Source organism: Geospiza fortis, unplaced genomic scaffold (genome assembly GCF_000277835.1).
Source record: "Geospiza fortis unplaced genomic scaffold, GeoFor_1.0 scaffold54, whole genome shotgun sequence".
Classification (NCBI taxonomy): Eukaryota; Metazoa; Chordata; class Aves; order Passeriformes; family Thraupidae; genus Geospiza; species Geospiza fortis.
This window is the reverse complement of record NW_005054301.1, coordinates 3,688,625-3,705,242: the sequence shown is the minus strand read 5'-3', so window position 1 is coordinate 3,705,242 and position 16,618 is coordinate 3,688,625. Positions and strand designations below refer to the sequence as shown.

The following is a 16,618-nucleotide window of genomic DNA, read 5'->3' as shown; positions in this document are numbered from 1 at the left end:
TAGGATGTCACTCTGCTGCTGAGTTTGTCAGTATGAGAATCTGGGTTTTGGTTGCAAAATCCCTTCAGAAACACTTCCTTCCATTTAACTGACTTCTAGGATTAAATAAGTTTGGCTTTACATTAAAAAAAAAAAAAGCCATAGCTGGGCTGACTACAAATACCAATCTTCAGTCTTTCAAAAAACATCACAGCAGATCTTGCTCCCTGGAGAAAGAGACAGTTTAGAGCTGCATGGGAAGAATGCTTTCAGGCCAGTGATACTGGTTGGGCTGCTTAGCACTGGAATCATCAAATACTCTTGGATTTGAAGGACTGTGAAGAGATAATAAGCTTATGGCAAACACCTGAAAAATTCTTTACTGCTGTGGCAGTTTAGCCCTATGATTTCTTTAGCTCTCAGAGCTATAAATGTGCTTTCATTTCTGATGATAGTTTTTTTGCTGATTGCTATAAAGAAGCCCTACTAATTAACACAAACCCAAACAGAACAGCATGTGGGACTTTGCCAGTCATTTTCATATAGATATTTTTTCTATGGATTGCTTTTTTATTTCTAAGCTTCAGATGTGCCCATGGGCTTAGAATGAGAGAGCTTTTTACCAGTACAAACAGCTGGTGCAAGAGAAGTGATATAACTAATTTATATTCTTAGGCTCTTCCTATCTCTGTGTTTTGTAGTGGACCAGCTAATTCAACACGCTTGTCTTGCAGATTAAATTAGTGCAGATAGCTGATGGGAATCACAGGAACAGATTTTTATTCTGAGTGGGGTGTAGGAAGAGGTTTTACTTTGAAACTTAGTATTTAATCCTATTAATCTATAAGCTATTTGTTACTTGTGGTATGCTAAGCATTCGTTTGGCTGGATGGTTGGAAAACGCTATGAAAGGTTAAAAGCATGCAAGAATGAACAGGTTCTTTTGGCAGCTTGTACAAGCAGGGAGAACCAGAGTTGTGTTGCAGTGGATAGAACTCAAATAATTTGGGATTCAGTGTCTTAGGAAAGAGAGAAACTGTCAGCTTTAATGGAGAGCAGGGACATGAAATTGTGTAAGGGGAGGTTTTGGTTGGATATTAGAAGAATGTTCTTTACCCAGAGGGTGGTTGGGCACTGGAACAGGCTCCCCAGGGAAGTGGTCACAGCACTAAACCTGACAGAGTTCAAGTGTTTATGCAATACTCCCAGGTGCGTGGTGGGACTCATCTTGGGGATGGTGGTGTGCAAGGCCACCAGTTGGACTTCGATAATCTTAGTGGGTACCTTTCAACTCTGCCTATTCTGTGATTCTGTAAATCTGTGATTCTGTGACTAGAGTGGTAAAAGACGTGGAAGTTCCAGAGGTTAGCATGAACCTGGGTACAATAGTGCATCCCTAGATGCTAATTTACCATCCATCTTTCATATTGCTTTTTAACACATACACACGGATGCACACATACACACACAGAGAAATGTGCATTACCTTCACTTTTCTCATTTCCCTTTAAAATGCAACTTGAAAACAAAAAATAGTATAATAAAACTTTATCATTGAAGTCACTGAACAAGGGGCTTTTTGTATAATTGTTTCCCTGTTGATATATGGATTTTTTCATTTGAAAACACTGGCTATCAGCTCAATCCTTCAAGCAAAAAACTTGTAAGCTTTGATAATACAGATGTTTATATTCCCAGTCCTTTGATCTACTTTAAGTTTTTGAAAATTAAAAAAAAAAAAAAAGAGCTGCACTAGTTATGCTTTTTTGTCTTTGTTTTTCTGGAATAATTTGCTAAGTGTTCAGTAATAAAATAGCATCTTGTAATTTCATGTGGAAGCATTTAGGATCCAATTTTCAAATTAGGACATCTAATTTTTATTATTAACTGCCAGAATTTTTTTAAATACTGAATAAGGTTTTGCCAGCCTGAACAGAAATTGCTGGACCCAGATTTTCCAAAGAATTCTACTTCTATTCAAGCACCTCTGTATTGACCAAGTAAAAAAATGCTTAGCACCCTTCAAATCCTCTTGTAAGGCTGACATCAAGATTTCCTTTACAAAATCTTGTCATCTCTTTAAGTGTCTCTGGCTCCAGTTGTGGTTCTCTCTTTTGATCTTGCAGGCAGTAAAAGGCTTTTCCAGACCCTCACGCAATGAGTTAGAAGTTTATCGTCAAATAGGGCATAAGTATTTTCTGGAGAGGCCTGACATAGACTGCACAGTTGGCAACCAGACTCATGCCTTACAGTCTGTTTTGCATCAAAGAGAAGGCACTCAATTTTAATGTGCTGAAGGGGGATATTTCGCTGCTCTGAAAATCCAGCTGCAAGTCATGACAAATACTGATTAAAATTCAAAGCTTACATGCCTCTTTGTGAAACTCCCTAAATACAATTAAGCCAGAGGCTCGGAATCCTGGTGGGGAGTGATGTCCAGGGACACTAGCCTTGTAACCTTGCCAAACAAAAATCTCCACTGAGGTCTGAAAAGGCCTTGCTTCTGTAAATTTTTTTCATATTCCTAACCAATTTTTTCTGATCCACAAATGAATCCCCAACGTTTTGCTTCCTGTAACCTGCATGTTTTGTCCCTGGGATACCCTGACCAGGTTTCCTCTTCTGTGGTTTGACCTCTTCCCTTCCTAACATGTTTACCAAAGGGATGTAGGAGATAGGTCCAGTGTAGCCTCCCAGCATAGGCATGGTACATTCCAGCTGCAGCTGCACTGTGCTGTTAGTCAGTGCAATCTCATCACTTCTGAAGTAGAGCTCTTATATAACTCCTCTCAGAACTGGACACTTTTCTGTAATACATCTAAAACCAACCCAGGCTATTTAATTTTTGTGGGATTTATACTTATTTAATATTCCCCAGAACTAATACTGATCGGTCAGTGGCTTTAGAGGTGCTATTGCTCCTCATGTTAATAAGTACCAGAACATCCTACCTGTTTGTTATCGTAACGTCACAGAAGTACCCCATACCACATCCACAGAGAGGATATCCCCATTATTCCCAGAAATTCAATCTCAAGATAGCTCCCACTTCAACTGATTCATGGTAGCATGACCTTTGATGGCTCATGGAATAATCTTACTGACATTCCTGATGGAAAGCTAAGGTGCATGCAGTGCTCACAGCCAGATTTTCCCACCTGCTGGAGAGATTTCTCTTAGGCAGGGTCCAGAGCTTTATATGCAATTTTATTGTCTTTTAAAACACCAAACAAAACAGTTTGTTTGCCTGGGGTCCTGAGTTCCTTCTTGGAAGGACTCTGATATCTAAGTGATGGTCTTTACACAAGAGAAACGCAGACATCATATGTGTCATTAAGGAATTCAGAGGAAGCTGAGGACCCCTCTAGGACATACAGTATCTGGAATACTGTTTTAGGAAAGAACTAATTAGTAATAGCTCCTTGAACTTTTAATACTTTTTTAGCATAGGAGAAAGTAGTCCCTGTCTTAATAGTAGCAGTGGCAGCATTTTCTGCCACTAGGCAGAAAAATATGTCACTGATTTCAGTGTGTGTTGGAGAGTTAGAGTCAGAACTAGGGATGGAGTTTGGTGTTTTGAACAGATTCAAATAGGTCATAGTCAGGGTGAAAAGTCTATCCTAGCATAGCTTATAATTTCTCCTCACCCTTTTCCCCTTCTGACCTCCCCCAGAAATGCAGAGATCCTGCTGGAATGTGCTTTGCCCTTTCTGGAGAGGCATGGATGGTACACACCCCTTGTCCGCGCCTTCCCTTCTGCCTGCCCACCCCCCAAATCCTTGCTTGCTCTTCTGTTTTTCTACTTTCCCTAAATGCAACTTACTTTAAGCATGCATTATTATTAACATCCTACAGTAAAATTAAGCTATTATATAACCCATTTGTCGATCTCAGCCAATTTCTTCTATCTTTTTCTATGTCTATTTATGACGTACATCCAGACTGCACGTCCTCTTTTTTTTTCCTCTTCATGTTTATTTTAAAAATAAGTGATTAAAAAAAAGATGTATTAAAAAAAAAAGCAACACTCAAGGGTGGTGGGGTTTTTGGCCGACAATTGAAAACATATTTGAATGGGAGGGGGACGGAAGGAAAGAGAATCCAATTATTTTTTAATTTCAAATTATGAAAGTGTCCCTAGACTGCTTTGTCTGTTCCTTTCAATGTGTGCATCTGGTTTGTCCATCTTTGAAAGTGTGTGGAATAATTTTTTCTTTAAAATTAAAATTTCAAAGTCCAGCAATTGTTCTTATCTTCCTTCTTCCTGGGAACAAAGAGAACTCTCTCTTTCATCTTTTGCTTTTTTTTTTAGTATATCTCTACATAGTTCTATTTTGATGTATTTCTTTTCAATGGTTGAATTTCTATCTTAGATTTGGTTTGTTCCAATCTAATAATGAAAAAAAACCAAACAAAACAAAATAGTTATGAATTGTTTTCTGCAATTTTTTCCCTCTATTTCTGTCTTTAAATAAGGAACTACTTCACTGGCAGAATCCTACAGCTGTATTTTTGAGATTCTCCAGGGAATCTGAATATGAAAGCAGTCTAATTTGACAGTGGGGAAGGGGGTGCAAACATGATCTTTACATATGAAACAGTACATTTGATGTACTCAAGAAGCGATTGCCTCAAATTACTCAGAATACACTGTCAATTTGATGGACTTCAGAAAAGATGATTCTCAGAACAAGAAGGCTGTGGGTAGCTACAGATGAAGTTGTTCTAATTCCAATGCATAAAACTAGTTTCCTTGTTTTTTTGTTTTACTCTCTGGTTATTATTATTATTATTATTACTATTATTATTATTATTAGTTTGTGTACTTTTACTGCTATTTTTAGTAGGGAAAAGTCTTAACTGTTTTTATAATTTGAGAACATTTAATGAAAATGTAAATATTAATACTATAATTATTAATTTTTTGTAACTTGCATGTTGAAGAAGTTGCAGCTTAGGGTTTGTGAGATTGTCAATGTTAGAGTTCTGTTCTTTCTTTTTGTTGATGGGCATGAATATGCTCATTTGTTTTTGTATATTGCCCATCCCTTCCTTACAGCCAGAAGCTCTAATGCTGCTAGATCACTCCGTACCGCCCTTACATGGACATGGCAACTGACTTACACATTCACTCCCATCATCTTCATCTCCTGTGTAGTACACTCATAGATTTTTACACTCCCACTCCATCCACCCTAAGCATTTTTTCTTCCCATAAGTTTCCCTTCACCACCCCTTTCTTTAGCATTGTTAAAATTTTATGTGCAGTCATCCATTCCTTAAAACACACACACACAAAAATTATAGAAAAAAAGAAAATGTTTAAAAAAATATATATCAAATTGACCAAAAAGGCAAAAGAGCAACAAACTTTGCTTTTCAAAAAACATTATATGTGTAGATATGCAAACAAGCAAAAGTAAATTCAATAAATTGTACAGGATTTTTCAACTGCAATATGCTAACAACTTTACATAAGATAAAAAAATACAACCAAAAACAGCAGAAAAAAAGAAAAAGTTCAAATTTGTTAAGGTGCAAGATTTTTTTCTTTTCATGTTATGTGGTGTGGATGTATGTGTTGTTGCCTCCCTGTATCGCCCTTTGTTGTAAAACAAATATATTTAAAAAGAAATAATAAACATTTTGCTAAAAAAGTTTTTAAGAAACAACAGCAAAAAAAAGCAAGTTACAAGAATGTGGCAATGCTACTTGTTCAAGAGCATTCTTACACAACTTTCTTTTGTAAATTTTTCCTTTCATGCCAAAAAACATGCGGGCAATTTGTTGATGTAAGTTGACTGTTATGAAATCAATGTGGTATGCTTTCTAAATATTTTTATGTATTTTTGGTTACCTTTTTTTAAAGGAAATAATGTTTCTGATTTTCATAATTTTTTTCAGTTCTCATAGGTTTTGATCTTTCTTTTGCTGATAAAGTGAATTACTTGTTCTGTTTTTCCTTTCTCTGACCTTGTTGCTGTGGCATTTTTATTTTCTAGTGTATGGTTTTGCTTTAGGAAAATATATATAAGTTTATTTATTTTTTAATCAGTTTGTATTTGCCTTTATGTTATGTGCTCTTTGTATATTGTCGATTGCCATATTGTATTGTGCATAGGACGGGGTGAAGGAGTCTGAGGCAATTTGGTTCTGTTCTTTCTCAGTCCCCCTCTAAAAGCTTTCTTTCCCTTTCCCCACACGAATCACCAGTAACATTACTTCTTTTCATGCTACTAAAATTGTATTTAACCTGGTGGTGTAGCCTTCATGTCAAGTCAAAATTTATGGGGCTTCTTTAGCATTTTGGTAGTTCTCTGGGTTTTCCTACTGCAGCTCTACACCATTCCTACTTTATTCCCATGAAACTATTTTATTTCTATTGAATTTTTTCATTGCTGATTATGTGTCTGATGTCCAGTCCAAATGATACTCTCAAGTGTACTCTTACCAGGTTAGTGCACCCACCATATTACTATTAGTATCAGACTTGATAGCATTGTCCAGAAATGATGCAGACAGATCCTGAACCTCTAACATTTCCTTACTACAAAAGAAGTTTGCGTTAGTTTCTTCAAAAAGCAGTGACTAAAATAAGAGAAAGCTGTGCATCTTTATAAGTATATATGTTTTCACCATTTCTGCATATTAATGCTGTGCTCAGCACGTATATTAGGTTCAACCATCAAGTCCCTGGGACAACTGCTGCTGAAAACACAACAAATAATTATACTGAATAGGAAGCTGTCACCAGGTAATCATAAAAGTTTAAAATAATGGTGGGAAATAGAAGAGGGCGTGCCTCAATTGGTTCAGAGAAGTTCAGTGTCTGGGCACCAAAATTCTTGGTTTTGCTCTAGAATTTTGCTTCTAGACATGATGTCAGGACCTCTCTGGAAGGTTCTGTTTCACTAAAACTCCACAAAGGTGAGCAATAATTTACATCAGTAACAGACAGCCCAACATTAACATGATTATTCATGACCTCTCAAACTGTACCTTCATGTTGCTCATGAGCCATCTGTTGGGAAACACTGCATTTACCGATGTCTTTTAATGCAGTTGGAGGGAGGGACTTAGGAAATGCTTTTCAACCAACTCCACCAGAAATCCAGTTTTATCAAATGACTTTGAGGACTATATAGTCTCTGAAATGAAAAGGAGATATCTGAGATAAAGAGTTGCAGTATTCCATTGTGGAAATCTTTTACTCTCTACTACTCTCTGTCGATTGCAATTAATTCAGACTGCAAGAGTAGAAAATATTGAGGATGTTCATATACTGGGTTTTGTGTTAGCATCATCATTCCTTTGAATCAGAGACTATATTCTGAATAATTCCCTCTTTTTATCCTCAGAGGACTCAAAGCAGAATTAACTAAATACCATTAGACTGAAATTTATTAACTCAGTCTTTTAATAAGAAATTATGGTGTTGATACAGGGCAGAAGAAAGGTAAGGAATTAGTTGTCTGGCAAGTATTCCATCTTAAAAATGGAGTCAGACTTCAGAGGAACATCAAAAGAATAAAATGAAAATTGCAAACTTTGGATGCAGAATTTCAAGTACCTGCAGGAATGGATGAATTGTGCAGCCTTTATGGATGACATTTTAAAGCTCCTCAGGTGCAGCTGGAAAAGAGAGACTATAAGGTGTGTTCCTTACAATCAGCAGCAGAAGATGAATCTTTTAGGCTTCCTTTTTGTGTGCCTTTTGTCCTGTATCAGTTTGATGCCTGAAACTCCACTGAAGTAGTTGTGGCTCTAAAGATGAAAACAACCAGCTGCCACAGTTTTTCATGTTGTTTTATTTATCAGATTTTTTGGTGCCCTCTGCATTCCTGGCTTGCCCACACCATCCTCACAGTTCATAAGGCTTCTATTAAATTTTAAACACTCCGTCTTTTCCAGTGGCAGAGGACTCTGACTAGAGCTCAGCTCCAGAGGTATGAATTATATATCTATAAATACACTCATAAAGCAAAAAGCAGGGCAGCTCCAAGGGTTAAGCAGACCTTTTATACCCCCCAGTGCTCTTGGTACTTTATGAAAGTAGTATATGTGTTACATTAAAAGGCTAATTTTTAATTAATATATGCACACATTCTGGAATGAAAACACCAAGCAAACCACTGGGCTCTTTGTTATAAGATTTCCCACCTCACAGACTTCAGTTCTCTCAGAGCTCCTTCCAGTTTGGTGTTAAACATTTTGGATTTGGGTTTTTTTTTCATCTACACTGTGGATGAGTTTTGCATCTATGTCACTGCTGAGGAAACGATTTTATCTTTTTCTCTTTTGTTTAGTTCTTTCGCATTGTGTTGTCAAGAGGAGCTTTTTAAAACACATATTTCTATTCAAGAAACCTCTATTCCCTGCTTAGGGGAGAAAGCACAAAGTAGGTGAAAAATTAATCTGGAAAATCCTTGTGAAATCTTTGGATTGCTAAAGTAACCCTGAATTCATAGCATACAGGTGAACACTTTTAACAGGCACTTAACAGCCAACAGAAAAAATAAAGGGGGGAGAAAGAAACCTACAACTACCAGGAAACAGCCTATATCATTCGCAAGCAGAATCTAAGTCTTACATGAATATTTGTTTAGAAGCCATGGCCCAAACAGGGTTGCAGCCTTGCTTTTTTTTTTTTTTTCATAGAACAGAGCAATTTGGAAATTGAATCTGTAAGTTTTATTCAAGGCTGCAAAGCATTCATTTTGGGGTTGAAAAATGGGTAGACATTGTGAGGAGAAAAGACAATTTGACATACATAAAACCTCTCTCAAACATATTTATCTTCAAAATTGTCATTGTTTTTCAAGGGCTCCTCTAGCTCTTTCTAGCGGCATAAATCTGTAAAACATTTGCCTTCTACAGCAAACTATTCAGGATCCAAATCCCACATAAGATATCTTGACAACCCAGTTTTAGTTTTTAAAATCTTGCAGTGTTCACCTTTAATCTGATGTGGGGCCTGGGCAAGGGGCATCGCTACTCGACCATTAAAGGACCACTGGCTCCAGGCAGCTTCCTGCACCCTCAGCCATTCTTCTGTGAAAGATGATTCCCCCTACACACACACACTCAATCTGCTGGTCATCAGACTCCCTCTCATGTCTCTTACCTGCAGAAATGTAGTACCACTTACAGAGTTGCTTGCAGGTATGATATGAAAGTCTGCAGTTGCTCCATAGATATTGGTGATCATATTTCTCGCACTTTCCTGGGAACTTTTCAGGATTTACATTCCCTGTTATCCTTAAATAACACATTTCTCTTAGACTGAGTGGCATTTTTATCATGTCATTTTTAAGGATGTTTTTATTCCCTATAAATCACATACCCCAGGAAGTATTCATTGTGCTTGCATCCTGTTAAACTTACAGCTTCAAGTTTGCTGTGAGGTTTGCATAGATGCCTAACAATGCAATAAAAGAGAAGCCCGATTTGATACCTAAAGTGCTTTTGCTGATTTACTGTCACACAGCCTTTTTTGGCCTCAGTTTCTTCTATGATGGACAATTAAAAAATTAAAAATCAAAACATTATTGCCACCTTTTCATCTATCTGATACACCACAAAGGTAAACGTAACAAATTAACTCCTTGATGGAGAAGTGACTCCTAAGGAAGGAGCTTAAACGCTCTCTATTTCTTGAGTATGCATGTAACCACAGTGGATCATTGGACAATTTGAAATAAAAACTAGTGATGAGATTAAATAATTGAATCAAAATTATTCCAGTGCTCCAGTATGAAAGTTATTTCTCTCCTCACATACATTGAGAGATGAAGGTTTTGTAAACTTTAGTTCTGACTCTGTCTTATTGCCTTCCATCCAACAGACTTGCTGGCATTGAAAATCTCCATCACTTAAGTAAAACCCGACTTACCATAGCAAGTCTATCAACTTTACTTCATATTTCAAGATGGCTGTGATCATTTTTATAATTCCACTAGTCTTGATCATTATCTCAATGCTCAATAGCAACAAAAACTAAGACCTGCTAAGGTTACTGGGGCAAAAGGATAAATACATATTAAATGTAAGAAATGTCTGATTCCTTCCAGTAAATTAATCATTAAGAGGACCAAAATAACTTATTTTTGGATGAAAGCTACCCAAAATATTGCTCCAATGGGTGGCAGATCAACTACATACTGACGCTGTAGGCCAGTATAATAGCTTTTCAGAACAAAGGCACTTCAAGGCTCCAGATGAGCAATTAAAAGCTAACAAACTTTTTCTTTCCAGTTGAGTGTCACAGATGATGAATGAAAATCACAGATGAGTATAACAATTGAACAGTAAAACACTGATCTTAAAAAACTGTTTAAAGAAACACTATCTATCCCTGACTTTCTGGAACTTAAATTCCAGACTCATGCCATTTGTTGCAATCCTCCCTTAAATTCTGTTATTTTTATTCATTTTTTTTAACCAGGCTCACAGATGATCTTTCCCTCCAAGGCATACTCCAAGTTCATCCTGAGACCACCTGTTTGCATAGATTATAGATGCTCTACTCAAGCCATGGATAGGCCTTCTGGACATATATAAATCATATTATATGCTCTAGTTTCTGCACTGCTCAGAAAACAGCTCAGATGCGTGAGCACAAAATGCAGTGCAGCCATTTGGCAGACTACACTGTAGGCTTTTTTACATAATTTTTTTGAAAGCATGTAGTTTAGAGACATTGATACTTATTTTTTCAGTCTCTCTGCAGTAGCAAAAGAGATATATGAACATACTGAGAAAGCTCAGAAAACTAAACAACATGTTCAAATTGTCCCTTTGTATCTTAACTTAAAACTAGCTTTGCATGAAAGTATGCAAAGTACTACATTTCTTATTTTGGCGTAATTTCAACCCTGGTACCTCTGAGAGAATTCCGACTGCTTCAATTGATTAAACTGTGTCACCACTTACTTTGCCATTAAGGAAAAGAATAAGCCATATTGCTATTTCAGCTATCCAGATTTAATCAAACTGTTAAGTACCTTTTTCAGTATATTTCTATCTCCCATGCGTAATTTGTTCAAATATATTGCTCTCCAAATGCATTTAGAAGGTATTTTGATTTAGACAATATTCCTTATAGACATTCCATAGACATTACTGGCAGAATTCAATGGGAAACAAGTGCATATAATATATATGGTAAATTTGAGAGAGTAGAATTTTTGACCCTGATGAATTCAGCATTGTAGCAATGCCAAACTGTTCATTAGCAGTTATTAATACATAACTAAAACTGAGACTTATTTATTTAGAAACTACAGTTCCTTTTGTACATTCTCCTTAAGCAATGCTGAGTATAAATCAAAATTTCCTGTGCACTAGGAATACTTACTGAGTTGCACTCCTTTGAAAAGATCTAGGTGATTCTCATTATGTTAGCTGAACAACTCAATTTATATTTTAAGCTGCTTACTTACGTGGCTAAGCAAAGAAAAATTACCCAAATGAAAATCTATACACAAACTTTCAAAATCAATATAGTTTACTCTAAAAAAAATTGTTGATGACCTGTATGTCAGCAGAAGACTATATAAACAGAGGTAGAGAAATTAGATAAATTAATAAGATTATAAAACACTGGAGTTTTAACTACCATATACTCAAAAGTAGAGGTGCAGTCACATTATGATATAGAGACAACAGGAGGCTATTACCCTAAAAGCAATATTGCTGCTCAGAGTCCAAATCACAGAAATGATACCATGATTTTCTTGTTTCATTTGCAGCTTATACTGTTGTAGGGTACAAATGTTGCATCTATAGCTTTATTGTTCTGCTTGAAGAGGAGACCATAAGTCCACCTTGTTTTCAGCCCTCTGTAGGCAGGTAACCGTCATGCTAGAAATCAGTAGAACTGATTGCAACTGTCTGCCTGTCAAGAAGAAGTAACAGTAGGTGTGAAGACAATTTCTGCAGTGCAATCCTGGACTCAAGTACTAATTTGGTTCATCAAAGTCCTTATTCAGTTTTTTGTCAATCACTATAAAATCTATCTTAATTTTTAATCAAATTATAGTAAATGAATATCAAGAAGAATGGAAGATGAAGATAGCATGGCACTAGTAGCCCCAAAAGATGCAAGGAAAGGGACATTCCTAGTGTCAAACAGAATGCTAAGATTAAAAAGAAATGAGAGAGTAGAGCTCTCTACCTTCATGGACCCAGTAAGTACTTGGTTCTTATTCCATCCCTCACATTCATGAATCTTCCCACAATTTAAAAGCCAGACAATGATCAGGAAGAAATGGATGAATGGAAAACACCTTAGGGAAAGGACTTCTATACTGCTACAGAGGGTGAGCATATTAGAATGGCAGAGAAGAAATACCACTGTTATTTTAAATTAAAATAATCACAAGAGGAAAAACTGGCAAGATGAATGGTGGAAAATAAAGCTAGGAGAACACTGGTCTATGGCAGTCTAAAGTAATTAATTTAAATAGTCTTCTGACCAAATACTTGAAAAAGATCACTACCAAAAATTGATGATCACAGAGTCACTTGAGAGTATCTCCAAAAATAAAAAAATTTGGATCTGTAAAAATTCAGGGTATTTCACTGTACATACCTAGCATAGGTAGGAAACAGTGCTTTCACTTTGCCAATGCCCAAGCAGGGTGGGAGGGAACACTGAAAGGCAGCCCCCGGAAAGTATGTTGGTAGTGTAGCTAGAGAGAGAGAAAGCTGATCCCTGATACCTTTTCATAATGCCCAGATCCTCTCTCACCCTTAAGTAAACTGAAAATGGTGCATTGTGTCATTAAAATGTACTAATTTTTTTTTTTTCTCTTTTCCATCCCAGGAGGTGAATTAGTTATCCCTCTACTTGTAGAAGACCCTTTAGATATCCCTCCTATTGCTACTCGTGCACCTTTCATTACACTTCCCCCTACCTTTCGCCCCCTCCTCACCATTATTGAGACCACCAAAGATTCCCTGTCCATGACCTCTGAGGCGGGGTTACCTTGCTTGTCGGACCAAGGCAGCGATGGTTGTGATGATGATGGCTTGGTGATATCTGGGTATGGCTCAGGGGAAACCTTTGACTCTAACCTACCCCCTACTGATGATGAAGATTTTTACACCACCTTCTCCTTGGTAACAGATAAGAGTCTTTCCACTTCAATCTTCGAAGGTGGCTACAAAGCACACGCACCCAAGTGGGAATCCAAGGACTTTAGACCTAACAAAGTCTCCGAAACTGGTAGGACTACTACCACGTCTTTGTCCCCTGAGCTGATCCGCTCCACAGCTTCGTCCTCGACTGTGATGATTCCCAAATTGCCAGCCGGCAAAATGAATAACCGTGAGCTCAAACCCCAGCCTGACATAGTCTTGCTTCCGTTGCCCACTGCCTATGAGCTAGACAGCACAAAGCTGAAGAGCCCGCTAATCACTTCCCCCATGTTCCGTAATGTGCCCACAGCAAACCCCACGGAGCCGGGAATCAGACGGGTTCCGGGGGCCTCAGAGGTGGTCCGTGAGTCGAGCAGCACAACGGGGATGGTCGTCGGCATTGTGGCTGCTGCCGCCCTCTGCATCCTCATCCTCCTGTATGCCATGTACAAGTACAGGAACAGGGACGAGGGGTCCTATCAGGTGGACGAGACGCGGAACTACATCAGCAACTCAGCCCAGAGCAACGGCACGCTCGTGAAGGAGAAGCAGCAGAGCTCAAAGAGCGGCCACAAGAAGCAGAAAAACAAGGACAAAGAGTATTATGTGTAAAAAGAATTATTATTTATATATAAATATAGAAATACTTAATGAGATTTAACTGAGATATCAGAACCATTGCAGCGAACGAGATGATTGGGAGATATCGTTTGTGGGAAAAAGTATTGGGAAAAAATTTCAGCAGTGACTGTTAATGTCTAAGTCCTCACTTGGAGTCAGCAAACTTTGCCCTAATGTATTATAAAGCACACTTGGCGTTCTGGAGATGGCGCACACAGCTCTGCTCTGTTAGTGAACTTGGACATCTCCAAATCTCCTCCTCCGCTGAACTTTCTGCAAAGGTAGAAGACTTCATGGCTTACTTGTTTCATATCTCCAAGTGAGTCTTTAACAATGTTCGTGATCCCTGACTGTATCAATAATTTTTCAGTTTACTTATTTAAAAAAAAAAAAAAAAAGGGAAAAGAAAAAATATAAACATTATTAAACAACAAAGATATATTGAACAAACTGATCTGGCCGTGTCCAGCATACACATAACTTTTCGAGATTGGAGGAGGGGAATAAATGAGTTTGGAGATTGTTGGGTTTTTTGTTTGATTTTGTTTTGTTTCTTGGGTTGCTTTTTGTTTGGTTTCTTTGGTTACTTTGGGTGAGGGAGGGAAGAGTGGAGTGGAATGATGTGGGGGGTGACCCATGACACGAGAAGAAATCTCAGAAAAAAAATCCATAATAAATAAAGAGAGACTATTGCCGTATATGAATTCAAAAGCTACCCATGGTGTTTACTCTGCATATCTGGTTGTATTGTCTCTACAATCCATCTTCTTGTAGTAAGTTGTTTGCTAACAACGCAGTGACAGTGTCTGATGAGTGGTGCTGAGGAAAATTGTCATGGAAAGCTGGTTCTCTTGGTTCTGGCTCCAGTATCTGCAATTGAACTGAAGAGCAGATGGGTTTGGGTCTGTTCTGATCAGTTATTGGCTTTATTTGAGTATAGCACTCAGTATGCATTTGACAACCAAAATATGGTTAATGGGATTCAGAGATTCAAAAAAGAATGCTTAAGTTATTAACTGTTCTGAACTGGATATACTGTGCAAAAGTAAAGGAGCCTTCCTCTGGGATCTGGTTCTGTGACATTGCAATGCATGCAAAAAATAATAATAAATCAGTTTAATAAAGTGATCAGAAAGACACCACTGGAGTTCAACTTGTGACAAGACCAATGAACATCAGAAAAGCTAAACACTTGTAAAAGAATGCAAATTACATAGTTTTTTTGACATATAACTGTTTTTCATATGTAATATTTTAATTTTGTAGCTTGACATTTCAGATAATCTCTGTCTTTCCATTTGCCCTATTCTCCCTTTTCCTTCTCTTTTATATAAAAGAAAATAAATAAAGCTGCTGTGACACACAAAAAATAATAAAGAAAAATTAATTTAATAATTTAATATATATATATACACACAGATATATTTATCATGGTATGTTTGATGGGACGGCTGGAACAGAAGTTCTGTTATGGTCTTAATGCAGAATGAGAATGTTCTTGAAGAACAGAGTAAAAAGAAACAGACAACAAAAGCAAACCTTAAAATGTGAGGGGAGCGTGTGTTTTAGCTTTGTCACAGTTACCTGTGTCAAAAAAAAAAAAAAAGAAATTTTGTTTACATATTTTACTACTATTTTTTTGCTAGTATAATTTCTATATGGATACCCTAATGGTGTATATACTGTTTTATGGTTAAATTGGGAATGTCTTATGTTTTATTTAACTTATTTAATTTGGTTGTTTGGTTTCTACATTTTCCCAGTTATTGTGAAAAGGATTATCTTACTGTACAGAACAATAGTGAGGTGGCATGACGGCCATGCCTATCATGTGCAAAAAAGTAGATGAGGGAGAGAGAGACAGTGGGAAACAACAGAAACCAAGATGGGTTGAGAGCCCTGGGATATCAGAAATGAAAACTTTTGCTGTATGCGGATGAAAACTAATCAGCTGTTTAGGTTTAGAAATCTACTCTTGCTGGTGTTTATAAGTCGCATGAATATTTGACTTTGAAGAAGTTTCATCAGATATAACACACGCACATGGGAACTTAAATTCAGAAAAACAGTCTTCTCAAACACTTAGAGAAGGCACTTTCATGTTAACAAATATTTTCAGTGCGTGTATGTGTGCGTGTGTGTGGTGCGTGTGTGCGTGTGTGAGGTTGAGCTTTTTCTTTTTTATTTTTTATACTAAAAAGAAAAAAAGACAGGTTTTAAAAAGGTATGAAAGCACGATTTTAGATGACTTAACTGGCCGAAACTATATAAAAGTTGATTATATCTTGGTGTCTGTAAAAGATTGCTGTTCTTGGAGTCTTGGAGTCTTGTGAAATGATTTCCTGCTTTCTTTCTTCCTTTCCTTTTTGCTTTCCTTTTTTAAGTTAAAGGAAAAATATTTACACTTTCCTTTTTTGTGTAAGTTTCTATTGGACAGTTTTTGGGAACATGTGCATTTCTGTATGTGGGCTACTACCATATCCCTGTTGCTTTATGGACAACCTGGAGAATTTTTATTTGAGTTATCGTGATGTTATTGCTTTTTTTCCCTTTCTTTTTCTTCTTCTTTTTGATTCTTTTTCTTTTCTTAGTTGCAGTTTGTTTAAAGATATGCTTAGCAATAAAATGTTCTTCCCAAAGCCCTGGAGCTTGCTGTGTTTTTATTTCCAAAAGACTTCAGGGAAATTCCAGACCCTTAAAGGTGAAAATATTCTGTGATGCAAGTATCCCCCATCCCACAGGAGCGTCTATCCAGCAAATTACAGAATCATCTTCATGTTTGCATTCTTGTTTTAGTCCAATGAATCCTTTTTCTTTCCTTTGCAGAGATATAAATTAAACTTGAGTCTGGAGTCTCTCTCATACCACTTCCACCATC

At 37.1% G+C, this 16,618-nt stretch overlaps 1 protein-coding gene across 3 annotated transcripts in view; it reads left to right on the top strand.

The window, feature by feature from the left end:
- LOC115947645 (neurexin-3-beta) overlaps positions 1 to 16,379 on the top strand; it is a 133,483-nt gene extending 117,104 nt beyond the window's left edge. For 2 of the 3 annotated variants that reach the window (XM_031064409.1, XM_031064405.1), the window contains exon 5: positions 13,430 to 16,379. In XM_031064409.1, coding sequence (XP_030920269.1) covers positions 13,430 to 13,731 — 302 coding nt within the window. In that variant the 3' untranslated portion in view covers positions 13,732 to 16,379. Of the gene's footprint in view, positions 1 to 5,163; positions 5,772 to 12,805 lie in introns of those variants that run through there. The other variant, XM_031064401.1, reaches the window with a different exon arrangement.
- The last annotated feature ends 239 nt before the right edge of the window (positions 16,380 to 16,618 follow it).